The sequence below is a fragment of the Xiphophorus hellerii genome, chromosome 24, assembly GCF_003331165.1.
Source record: "Xiphophorus hellerii strain 12219 chromosome 24, Xiphophorus_hellerii-4.1, whole genome shotgun sequence".
NCBI lineage: Eukaryota > Metazoa > Chordata > Actinopteri > Cyprinodontiformes > Poeciliidae > Xiphophorus > Xiphophorus hellerii.
The window spans coordinates 3,490,525-3,502,999 of NC_045695.1; the positions used below are offsets into that span (position 1 = coordinate 3,490,525).

The 12,475-nt window shown below is 39.1% G+C and overlaps 1 protein-coding gene and 1 non-coding gene across 2 annotated transcripts in view; one reads left to right on the forward strand and one right to left on the reverse strand.

The window, feature by feature from the left end:
• LOC116715481 (cilia- and flagella-associated protein 47-like) overlaps window positions 1-12,475 on the forward strand; it is a 37,456-nt gene that overhangs the window by 12,623 nt on the left and 12,358 nt on the right. Inside the window, exons 32-57 of the mRNA XM_032555890.1 lie at window positions 24-95; window positions 197-334; window positions 960-1,041; window positions 1,145-1,240; window positions 1,316-1,502; window positions 1,965-2,062; window positions 2,182-2,298; window positions 2,938-3,072; window positions 3,233-3,345; window positions 4,084-4,234; window positions 4,375-4,463; window positions 4,624-4,710; window positions 4,916-4,968; window positions 5,460-5,596; window positions 5,752-5,845; window positions 5,932-6,152; window positions 6,266-6,401; window positions 7,335-7,462; window positions 7,542-7,607; window positions 7,889-8,032; window positions 8,639-8,812; window positions 8,971-9,082; window positions 9,934-9,987; window positions 10,090-10,187; window positions 11,426-11,601; window positions 11,876-11,983. Of these exons, the coding sequence (XP_032411781.1) occupies window positions 24-95; window positions 197-334; window positions 960-1,041; window positions 1,145-1,240; window positions 1,316-1,502; window positions 1,965-2,062; window positions 2,182-2,298; window positions 2,938-3,072; window positions 3,233-3,345; window positions 4,084-4,234; window positions 4,375-4,463; window positions 4,624-4,710; window positions 4,916-4,968; window positions 5,460-5,596; window positions 5,752-5,845; window positions 5,932-6,152; window positions 6,266-6,401; window positions 7,335-7,462; window positions 7,542-7,607; window positions 7,889-8,032; window positions 8,639-8,812; window positions 8,971-9,082; window positions 9,934-9,987; window positions 10,090-10,187; window positions 11,426-11,601; window positions 11,876-11,983 (3,066 nt within the window). The remainder of the gene's footprint in view (window positions 1-23; window positions 96-196; window positions 335-959; window positions 1,042-1,144; window positions 1,241-1,315; window positions 1,503-1,964; window positions 2,063-2,181; window positions 2,299-2,937; window positions 3,073-3,232; window positions 3,346-4,083; window positions 4,235-4,374; window positions 4,464-4,623; window positions 4,711-4,915; window positions 4,969-5,459; window positions 5,597-5,751; window positions 5,846-5,931; window positions 6,153-6,265; window positions 6,402-7,334; window positions 7,463-7,541; window positions 7,608-7,888; window positions 8,033-8,638; window positions 8,813-8,970; window positions 9,083-9,933; window positions 9,988-10,089; window positions 10,188-11,425; window positions 11,602-11,875; window positions 11,984-12,475) is intronic.
• trnag-gcc (transfer RNA glycine (anticodon GCC)) lies at window positions 8,328-8,398 on the reverse strand. The gene has a single exon. It is a non-coding gene; the product is annotated as a tRNA-Gly (tRNA).

Here is a 12,475-nt window from a genome sequence, read left to right on the forward strand (position 1 = left end):
TTCCCCTCATTGTCTCCATTCAGAGTTGTGTTTGCAGTTCAAACAAGCGACTCCATTGGGCGAGCGTTTAGTGTCACCCAAAATAAAGATACAAGGTGTGTAGGGATGACACTCAGTGATTTAAAGTATTATTCCAGTTGTTTGGCTGTGCTTGCTTCTGAAGTCTCAAAAAAACTATACAATTTTTGCACTGTAGGTCTGTAGTGGATATGCTTGAGCATTTGACCGGCAGAATGATACCTCGTATCCCTATGTGCCAAACATTTTCAAAAGATATACACCAGCGCACTACTCAGCTGCTACAACAGAATGAAGCTATGCTGGAATTTCTCAGGTAGGCTCAACAAATGCACAAATAAGCCTGTTCCTGTTTATCATATAGCTCATTTAAAGGTTTCCTGCCATGGAAATAGTTTCAAAATTTTGTTATACCACGGAAGGTGCATTCACACCAGCCCCTGTATAGCCTCGTTTAATCAAACTTTGGTTTGTTTGTCTAGAAAGCTCAGTGTGTTTGGGGAGGTGTGAACACGCCATCAAACTTTGATGCAAACCGAAACCTCCACCCCCCTAAATCTAGTCCGCCTAAAAACCTAGGTCTCGGTGTGGTTGAAGTGAACTCTGGCACTGTTTGAATGCATGTGTGAATGCAAGTGCTCCAGAGACTGCTCAAAAAGCAGGAAGTGGACGATAGCGCAGGGCATTCTGCATAAATACAACCACAAAGAAAGATGCTAGTGTGCCGCAAGTTGGAGAAATGGCTCTTGGTCTTTGCCAAAGAAAACATAAACTTCCGCTCATTGTCGCTATCAATACTTTTAAAAGATATTATTTATGATGCCATGCTAACACATGCACAAAACACATCGCAGAGCTGTTGAAAATTCTTTTCCCGCATTAACAAAATACAAAAATGTCACTTTTAAAAAAATGTTTGCCAACCAAAATCATGTCTTCAGGGTGCAGGGAGCCCGTCTTTGTCACATCAAGCCTGAGTACCTGCTGGATGTTGCGGAGTTTAAGCACTGGTGCTCCTTGCAGGTATTGACTTACTTGCACATAAACAAACCTTTACCGCAGTACAGTTCTCTATCCTGATTGTTGAACATTGATCCTATTGTAAGTCTATGTTTGTGATTCTCAGGAAAAAGACTCAGAGAAATACTTGGATTGTAACTTTTTTGACTTTTGGTCTCTGAGCAAACGCTCATGGACTGATGTGCTCCTGCAGATCTACAAGGTTATATGTCGTTCCAATCTTCAATGCACATCAGTTGCTGAATACCTTTATTGAACATCACTGCCCATATGTCAGGTTCTGGTGTTGAGTCATGTACCAGAGGACACCCTACATGAACCTTTGTACCCCAGGGACACAGAGGACGCCCTTCTTGATGGCTCCCATGCTCTGACCAGTACCATCTACTCACTACGGGAGCTTCACTTGCTGTCATGGCTTAACATGAACTACCAGAAGATGAGGAAGATCGTGTGGGAAGCAGGTAGGGTTTATGTCTGAAGTCGCCATTGAATATTATCCGCAGGTATAGGTAAGCCTACTTTGTCGCTGTACCACATAAAACTGTACAAATATGGACAATTAGGCCTAAAACAGTTTCTTACTATATTTTCAGAAACAATTTTTTATACTTAACCCTCCTGTGGTCTCAAGAGATGCTGTCATTTCGATCCCAGAAGTTTTTTCTTCTATGCGCAGGCGCATTGACGCCATGTGCGCTTTCACATGTTTTTTTTTCTTTTTGTTTTTTTGTGTGTGTGTGTGGGTGTGTGTGTGTATGTAGTTTTGGGAATTGACGGTCTGATGGGACAGCCCTAAGACCACGGGAAGGCTAAACATGTTGCTAAAACTCTCGTGACAAAATAAATCTCTACCCATTTGTGTCTCTTTTTGGATTGTCTGTGTGTCAAAAATAAATATTTCTTGAATTACTATGACTTCTCAGGTAGAGTCCCAACATCACGCTGGATCGTTAATTTTGATTTGGACTTCGCAGATGGTCTGGTGCTTGGTGCGCTGATTGCCGCTCACTGCCCTTATCTGGTATGTGTTTAATAAACAATTCTGTTTCTGCTGTATGGAATGTTCCTAAAACTGTGAGTTTGCCCTGCTGTTGAGTTCATTTTGATTAGACTTACTTGTTGAGTTCCTAATTACTACAGATAAGAAGCCACTTCCGGAGGATGTACACCACACCTTGCAATTCGCCGCAGATCTTTCACAATAGCATTATTGTGATTCAAGCTTTAATTTTACTTGGTCTCAGCTTAAACATGAAGGTAAAGAACAAAAGCCAACGGTTTCATGTTTAATAGAATTGCAGCTTTTGAAAGATTGTCAAGCAATCAACTCTTTATAAGTGGGCAAACAAAGAGAAGTTTATGTAAATCACAAATATTTCAATTCACCACCTAATTATGTCAATTGTTAATTTTTAGTAAGGATTTTTTTTTGTATTCCCCTATTAATGTATAAAAAATAAAATGTGCAATATTTGTTTCAATTTCCCACTTCTTTTCTATTGTCAAAGAAGAAAATGTTTTTTGTTATCGGAGATTTTCAAAAATAACAAAGCAATAAAAATAAGACTGCACTTTCATAAAGTAACAAAAACAAACTACTCCATCTGACTTTATTGATATTAAAACCAAACAAATTAAACAACAAAATGGCTGTTGTTCAAGTCCGGAAATTCATTTTGTTATCCAGCTGTAGAGAGAATAAACTCCTCCCACACTTCTCGTCACACAGCTGCTGCAGCACAGAGAAATGTTTAAACCTGGTGAAGTAACGGAAGTGAAATTAAATGAAATCATTACACCTAGCCCACATTTTGAGGAATACTGAGATATTATATTATGTTTTTTAACACAAAAATGGTATTAATCCTTTTGTGTTTTTGTCTGTGGTGTGTTTAGTCCACAGAGCTGTGTGAGATTAACCCAGTGCAGACGTTATTTCTGTGTGTTCACCTGTATGAGTCTCTTCCTCATTACATGCCATCAGAGACCCTCACTCTGTCAGGACGTCTGCACAGCACATTCAGCAAGCAGGTAGGGCACACACACACATACTGTTACAAACTCGTAACACACGCACACACACTTGGTTCTATGATACAACAAAATCCTTGTAAGATAAATTAATGTGAGCGCAGAGGAGACAGGAAATGGCTGAGTTTTGTTTGTCTAAACTGCTCTCTGTGAACCGCAGGTGTGCCTGAAGAACCCTTCCTCCAGGCCGCTCAGATACAAGGTCCTCCTTTTAGGAGAAGATGCCCATCTGTTCTCTGTCCCTGGTAGCTCTGTGGTCACCGTTCCCGCAGAGTACGTCTGCAGTATGACACCCGTGCAGTACAAAACAGCTGTAAAAAGTGAAAGACTACCTGCAATATTTGGAGATACTTCTTACCTCAGCTTGTGTCTAAAAACAAATTCCAAACACATTTTCCTATTCATTTTCTCATGTTCCAAAAAAAACAACATTTAAAGTAAAAAGTAGTAGTTAAAAAAATAAAATGAAAAACATTCTTTTTTTTCCATTTTCTTGTGTTTTTGCAAACACTACACAAAAGATGATGACAAGCACATTATTTTAGCCACGATTCCTTCAAAGTAAAGTACTCTGTCATGATTAGGAATGCTCTGCATGCTTACTAAATCAGCATGAACCACTTCTGACAAATAAATTTGTTAAAAACCAAAGCTGTATTTCCAAAAATAACTTGGGTCTGATCCTGCCGAATTATGCTGCACCTCTCTTTACTCAGTGCAGAGTCCAGGAACAGTAATGCAGCTCATTAAGTTGGAGCAGTTTCACTCTTGAGAGCTTGCTATAAAAATAGCCTCTTGCCCCACTTGTAAAGCTCCACCATTTCTGGGAAGAGAACTGTGTCAAAGAGCAAAGCCACTCTGATTCTGCTGACTCTTCAAAAGGTCCCAGAAAAGTGGAGCTTGAATGATAACATTAGAGAGCTATAAAAACATGTTCCCCCCCCCCCTCTCTCTTTCTTTTCCTTTTAACCTCTAGAAATGAAATAACACCAGATGTTGGTGTTTTTGCAGGTCAGACTCTGAGCTGACCGTCCAGTTCAGGTGTTGCTTCCTGCGCCCCGTGAAGGCGGTTCTTCTGCTCATCGCCAGCTCTGCTTTCGGCCTCCGCTGTGCCACGCTTGCTTTCAACCTTAAGACGTGTGTCACTCAAATCACACCGACAGTGAGTAGGATTCGTCATAGATAAAGGGAAAGGTTTTCAGTCTGCATCTGGTAGTCGCGTGGCAGTCGTTACCTGAACTTCTTGCTGCTAGTTTTTTATTTTATTTTATTTTTTCGCCTAACTGAGTTTCTACTTTCCAGAATTCACTCCAGTTGACTTCCCCATGTTACCAACTCAAAGTGATAAATGTGCCACTGACCAACAATTTCAACAAAAAAGCTTATTTCAGGTAAGTAACTGAAGACAAACTGAACAACAGGCAACCACCCAAATGTAACAGTGGCAATTTGCATGCATGTTCATTGAAATATAGCCCAAAAAGTACTGGATTCAAGTGACTGGAATGCAAAGTTTTCTGGAATAAAATTATGCTTGCTTTGTTTGTTTAGGGTGGTGCTAGTGGAGTCTTCCTACAACCCACTTGGGCCTGAAATGAGAAAAGATAGGCTTTCTCAACAAAAGTCACCTAATGACAGGTGAGGAGCACTGCTAACACTTTCCAGAGAACACACACAAGCTAAAACCAAGCACTTGAAAGCCTCACATCAAGATTGGTGAAGAACCCACACCAATTTAAGGTTCAAGAATAACAATCTTAATGTTAGTATTAATGTTAACATGAAGGATGTGCAGTTAGTCTTTGTTGATTAGCTTTCTTTCTTTCTTTCATTCCTTGTTCAGTGAGAAGGAGAAGGATGCGACTTCCGATACGGTTGGTGGAGCTCAGTTTGAAGGTAAGCGAGAAAGAAATACTCCACAACATAAGTACGATCCTGTAAACTGTTGCTTTATGCACAATCAAATGAAAATGGAAACATTTGTGAAATGTTTAACACCAAACACCATAGATATGTATAAAAACCATGCAATTTAAGGAGTGTGAACTTTGTGCCTAGCATAGCGGGATATAACATGTCACACTGTACTATAACATATTTAATTATAACTACACCAAATGGACAAATGATATTACGACTGCAAAACAAACCCACATCGAATGCTATATGGAAACATATTTCAAGTTTTATCATATTTGGACTTTCATATTAGATTTTGAAAAGTTTTCTTCTTGATGCAAGTCACTATAAATAACCGTTCTCGAAATGACGTGCTGTTTGTACGACTGTTTCCTGATTACCACACGAATACGATTTGTACCTCACTCACTAAAGCAGCCTATATATTGATCCAGTATTTCTTCCTTGTACTCTGCTGGCCTGCACAGAAGGAGAAAACAATGAGTTCCTGAGTACAGAGAGGACTGTTTATCTGAAGCCAGGCCAGCCAGGCAATCTGAGGATACTCTACATGCCCTTCTTTATAGGAACCAAATACTGCTCTGTGCTGCTGCTCTCCCCCCAGGTCTGAATTCATTTACTTTTTCAAAACTTTTGTACTGGAACTCTGTTGTTTCCACATATCATTGGAGAAAGTTACGGGAACATTTTTAGACTTTGTACAGTTTGTGTGCTGCCATTTTGTTTCTTTCTGAAACACCTCGACCTCGTCCTCTTTAGGTGGGAGATATGGTGTATGTGGTGAAGGCTACATCAGAAATTCCGCTTCCTTCCCCCCTTCCCGCGAGTCCAACTTTAATTCCAGGGAAGTCTGGTAAGACCTCAGGATTCCTTACGTTCCAAGCCGTAACGTTCTTATTTTTCGTCTTCCTTACTTGTTTTTTGTTGCTCCTGTAACAGACACATGTGGGTCTTTCCTAAGCTTTCAATGTACGGTTGGAGAAGTTTATGAGGAGATGCTGCGGGTGCCTCTGGTTAACAAGTCTCTGGAGGACGCTCTAGCTGTCTGGGCTCAGCATTGCATTAGCGCTAAAGAACGCGGGAGACGGATTCTGACGCGCTCTTTGCACAGCAGTACAGTGAGAGCAGACATAGCCACGCAGAAGCACCTCAAATGTTCGGTACAAAAACACACGCGCACACCCACGCACACACACTTAAAAAGTAGAGGCTTCTGCTGTGGATTATTGATGTCATCCATGTTTCACTTTTGCTCTTATTCTCTTTGAATCAGCTCATAGAAAGTATTTACTACAATGAAGCGTTGCGGTACAAAGTGGAAGTTTCTTTGCCGCATTTCTTTGATCTTCCCAAGACTGTTACCATACCTGTAAAAGAAAGCATAAATGTACCATGGGACGCTTTAACAGGTACACGCACACACACCCCTACACACACGCACACACACATTACATCTGCGAGTCAGTTGTCCACTTGGGTATCAAAACACCCCACCTCAAGAAACCAGAGTAGCACATTACCCTAAACCAGTCTTTTTCAAACTGCGGTCTCTGAACCACTGGTGGTCCATCGGCGCCCCCTAGTGGACTGCATGTAAATAACCGTTTATTTGCCGTGACTTGAGCTGAAAGTGCGACGCTACAGTTAGCTTGCCAAGGGATAGCTTACCAAAGCTATTAAAAATGATTGTTTTTAATGGAAAAAACGCCTCATCCTAGAGCAAAAAATGTTTTTTCGAAAGTGCCTCATTTCCATTAAAGGAATTTATTTTTATAGTTCCAGTTTGAATTTTACAGTCAATCGATAAGCTACAAAGTGAAATTCCTCTCCTTTATTATGTTGCATTTTATTTCTCCTACACTTTATTTAAACATGGGAGCCATCTTGAAGCGGGTTCAAAGTGTCGGTTGAATGTGAATGAATAGAAGGAATGAGTGGCATCTCTTACAATGAAACAATCAACAGGGGATGTTTCTCTTGATACTTTTTCTTTTTAATCACTTAATATCTTAATTAGCTCTGTAGACATCGTCCCTATAATTGGTTTTAGCTCCAGCCCAGACCTTCTGCTGTGTGTTCTTCCCTTAAGTTTTAGATTTCCTCTCTATTCATTGATGGCTGCTTTAAGATGCTACCAGCACTTTCTGATTAGTTTGACCTGAAGGTGATCTTCTAACTGTTGTCCCTTCAGAATATCTCAATAATTGCCATTACATAAACAAGTACTATTTTCAGAGGAATTCTTTTAGCCCCTTTTTTTTTAAATAATTTTAGGTAAGATTGATGAGACTTTATACTGATTTATTTTTTCATTCTTCTTTTTCTTTATGAAATGTCAACAGTGTGTGACTGTGTGGACATCCCACTGCGTTTCCAGGCACACTCAGTGGGGGAGCTCACCTGCAACGTGGTGCTAACGTCCTGTTTCGATACCAGAGTGTACCAGCTCAAGGCTTTCGTCACTCAGCGGGTATTTAAAGACCGACTTAAGGAACTCGTGTCATTTCATTTGATTCAATCCTAATCTGATTGGTGATATTATATCATAGGAAAATGCAACTCACTTGGACTTCAGTTCACCAGCTCTGCAGTCAGTCACACAACACATACCTTTGGTGAGAAGCAGGAAGAAATTCACTCGTATTTTTTATTTTTATTTTTTTTACTTTATTTTTATTCAATTCTTAAACATACAATTGAACATGAGGGCTAGGGCAGGTGGCATGTATTTACACTGATGGACATTGCAATGTTACAGACATTTCAATTCACTCGTATTTTTATTTTTTGCTTTGTATCGTTTTTTTTTTGTGTGGTTTTTTTTAAGATAAAATTGAAAATAAAGTCAAAGTTCCCAAGGAACAAACAACAAACCAAATTCACATCTTTGCTGCAGCTCAATGAGACTCTTCAGAACTGGAGTGTGCAAGCTGAAGTGTGCGGCGAAGGATTCTCAGGCCCAGACGTCGTAGATGTTCCCGCAGGAACAAAACAGATCTACCCCCTCACCGTCCTTCCCACCTCCCAATGCATTGCTACGGTAACCCTTTCATGGCTTTTCTTGTTGATTTATTTGTAATTAATGCCTCACGTCATCACGTTCACAACAGTAAGCGTGACAGTACTGATAGGAGGGGCGTAAAATCATTTCTTTCATAATAGAAACAGCTGTAATTAAGAGAGCGCTGCCCTGAAAATTCATTCCCTCTGCAGATAATACGCAAAACCTTCACATGTGGCCATATTATATGTTTTCCTGCCTGTAGGATAGGAGCTTATCTATAAACATTACTTGCCCTATTAACAGGGGTGTGAGTGAGAAAAACAGAAAAGGTTGCATTGGCCGGGAATCGAACCCGGGCCTCCCGCGTGGCAGGCGAGAATTCTACCACTGAACCACCAATGCTCACATTCTCAATTTGTAGAGGAGGAGCTGAAAAGCCACACAGACAGCAGGCTCACATGGTTCATGCCTCTCAGCTATTTCACGACAGTAGCCTCTAATAAAGTGCCAACAACCACCTATTCTTAAATTTTATACCACAATCCTAAAAATATGTCATGTTCTGCGTCGTATTCTTGTGTGGCTGCAGTTGAGACTGCTTCCTGTTGCTACTGCCGTTTTTTTTCACCCCTCCCCCCACAGGGCAGGCTGTGCTTACACAATGACTTTGACGGCACGGAACACGTGTTTACCCTCAGAAGAGTGGGAGAGCCCCCCCTGCCGCTGGATCATATCGTGTTATCCTGCCCAGTGGGGAAGACCACATACGCTAAGCTGGACATCCCCAACTACACCCAGAAAACCCTCACTCTCAGGGTACAGACTCCCTCTGCACATACTGCTGATGTTTTACACACCCTGGCTAAAGTTTAACTTTTTGTCACGTTACGACGACAAGCTGCAATATATCGTATTGTTGTTTTATGTGAGAAAATCCTTTTTTTTTAAAATCATTTAATGCTTTTTATGTGTAGGCAGTGACAGACCTGCCGATTGTGAGTGGTAGCCCTTCTCTAGAGATTAGCCCTGAACAAGGCTCTCCATACACCCTGGCTGTGTCCCCTTGGAAACGAGGAGAATACACAGGTTATATTTTTTTCCTCTTCTGTGTGATATGTTAGAGTAAAACATCTTCATGTTCACCTTTTATTCTGTGTTTTATCCTCCAATAGGTTGACTGTAAATTTGGCTTTTTACACGTTTATTATTATTATTAACATTAACAGTGATAATAAGGCAACATAGCTATTTGTAACTTTTATATCTCTAAAAAATAATAAAATAATTCCTAATAATCGGGAGTGAAGCGTGTCAGTTCAGTCTGTCACTATCAAATTGGACAAACAGCTCCACCCAGTGGACTGAATTGTCTTGTCCAGACCAAAGCTGAAACGATTATTTGTATTAATCGTGATTAATCGACTACTGAAATAACCGTCAACTAATTTAGTAATCAGTTAATTGTTATCTGGAGTACACAAACTAAAAAAAAAGGCAATTTGCTGAAAGAGCAGTAATTAACCCAAAACTTTACAAAAAATATTTTGCATTTAAGTTATAAAAGAAAAGCTTTATGTGGTAGAGTAACACCTACCAAAGAAGACTAAATGCCAAAACTAAATCAAAAAGTGCTTCCACAAGATGTTAATTTAAAAAGATGTGCAGATTTACAATCGCCTTTTAAATGCTTGTTGTTTATTAAGGTTCTGCTCACCTATCTTATTCTTTACCTCTGGATCGTAACCAGTTTTCAATCGGACCTTGTCTGTTTCCACATTTATTATTAGACATTTCTGTGATTTTGGCCATTGTGTTGAAATGTTTTGGCCTCCATTTTTCCTCCGTCAAGTTGAACTGAAATTAAAATAATTGAATCTTAAAGTAAGAAAAAAAGAAAGAAAGAAGGCTGACAGCATAATTCTTGATGTCTGTTACAGGCTCAGTATCATTTATTGAACATGGTGACATGGATGAGAGAGAGAACAACAAAGGTAATGTCAGAGTTAACTATGTCATTATAGATTCAAAAGTACTTTATTTAGATCAATTTAGACCTTTATGTGAACTTAAACAAGTACATTTTTTGTCTTCAGGAAATTCAATTGGAAACTACATAGTTATTTTTTCACTTGTGGTCAATTGTAAACCAGAAGCACCAATCAAGGTCATTGATGTACAGTGTGTTGCTAAGGTAAGAACTAATAACACACCTATCTGCTAATAAGCAGATCCGAAAACCAACAATAGCTGATAGTAGCTAACAACAAATGTTGTAATAGATATGAATAATTTAGAATTTATAGAAAATTGTGAATTTGCTAATTTAACTAGGGCTAATTATGAGATAGGTAATAATTGCTAGTAAACTCAAATAATGGCTTATGACCTAGCTAATATTTGTTAAAGGTATGCAAGGTTTTCCCCAGAAAACTTGCTAAGCCCGGTAGTTGGGGTGCTTGGGCAGTCATTCATCCAGTGCTCCACTGTGTTTTTCAGTTAAAAAATGTCTAAAGTTGATAGGAAATTTCAAAATATCACTTGATAATTATGTGTTAGTGAAAGATTGGAAGATTAATATCTGAACAACTATAAAGTCTTAAAAAATGCAAACATTAAAAAAAAAAACTTAAATAAATAAGCAATGCTTAGCTTGGTGGGGGCGCAAGTAAAGCCTGGTGGCCCGCCAGGCTTATAATACACTGGGGGAAACCCTGGTATGGCTAATAATAACGGTGTAGGCAATAATAGCTAAGCTAAGCTATATAGTTAGTTTAGTTTGTAGTTTGTAGTTTAGTTTGTAATGAGAAAAGCAGCTTAGATTAAATAGCTAACGATTACTAATCACAACAAAGCTAACAATAGTTGTAGTAATCATATCGACAATAATGGCTTGTAATAAAACAGATTATAATAGGTTGTTTGATAATGGCTAAAAATGAAAAAGTTGGCAATGCCTTTCAATGAGGCTGCTAATGATAAAATGGCTAATAGTAAATTTGCTATAATTATCCAATAATGAAAACACTTATGATGAAATAGCTAATAATTACAAATAATAAAATGGCAATCAATAAGATAGAAAAAAATAGATATCGCATTTAAATAGCTATGAATAATTCATAATAGAATGGTGAATATGAGATAGCTAAATGGCTAATAATATGTAATATTGAGATAGCTAATAGCTAAAATATGTGTCTAGTGTTGTAAATTGCCATTAGCCTGAAAAGAGGAGCTCTGGTCTGTATGGTGTTGCTACTGTAACAGCAAGGTACTGAAAAAGTTATATTTAGTTCAGGTTTATGATTCTGACGCTTGCCTCCAATATAGGAAAACGTAACCTTCCCTCTACACATGGATCAAAAGATGCTTATAACATCACAAGAGGAAGAAAGAACAGGTGTACTCTTTGACATGTTTTCCTCCTAGAGCTCAGTTGCCATAGAGATACCTGTCAGTAACCCAGGAGAAGAGCTGCTGACACTGGATGTGTGCCTGGAAGGAGGCGATCTGACGGGGGCCAACCAGTTCTCACTTCCCCCATGGGGGACTCTGAGCTACAGAGTTACCTACTCTCCTGTCAGCGTAGGGAAGAGCACAGGCAGGTGAGGCTCACTGCACTAACGCTGACCTCACCTCACTTTGAAGGACAAAGTAAAACGTTTCAGAATTAACTGATTTATGTGTTATAGAGCCAAACTTTATTCCACAAATAAAAGAAAAGTCTCAAGTAGGTCTCTGGAAATACTTCTGAAAGATCCTATTGAAGTCGGTTTAGCTGTAAGCAAATTCTAAAGACATGAGGATTGACTCCAGACTAGCTGAGTTGGGTTTAAGAATTTTTCATTGGTAATGTTTTCAGTTTGTGTTTTTCTCCAGTGTGGTGTTCCAGTCAGAGCTAATAGGGGAGTTCTGGTACCAACTGGAGCTCTATGCTCTTCCTCCATCAGTCGTCACGATCCCACAAGCTCACTGTCATCTGGGCAAGTAGGTGCACAGACACCAACACACACAGCACTGCATTAAGATAGATAGTTTGTGGTGGGAAATTATTTCATCCCTAAGGTTTTCCATACCCCAGTATATTTGTGAAATCTGTATTTACAGTTTGCTGTAAATGCCATGCCATGTTATGATACACAGAAAGGAAGTTATTTAAATTGTTTCAAACGCTCATCAAATTTAGTTCTTTGCAGTGACAATTACCATCCAATACTCCATTCCACCCCACCCCCTAATTTCCTAAATTGAACTTCATTATAGATAGAGAGAGTGGACTATTTCAAACATTTATTTCATGTAATTTTGATGACTGTGGCTGGAAGCCCAAAATTTGGAGTCTCAGAAAATTATATTATTACATAAGATCTATAACATAAAGAAATGTGAAGCTTCTGAAAAGTGTGTTAAACTCAAACACCTAAAATATTGAGCTGCTGTTGTATCAGTGCTTTATTTTATTTTATTTTTTTATCAGGG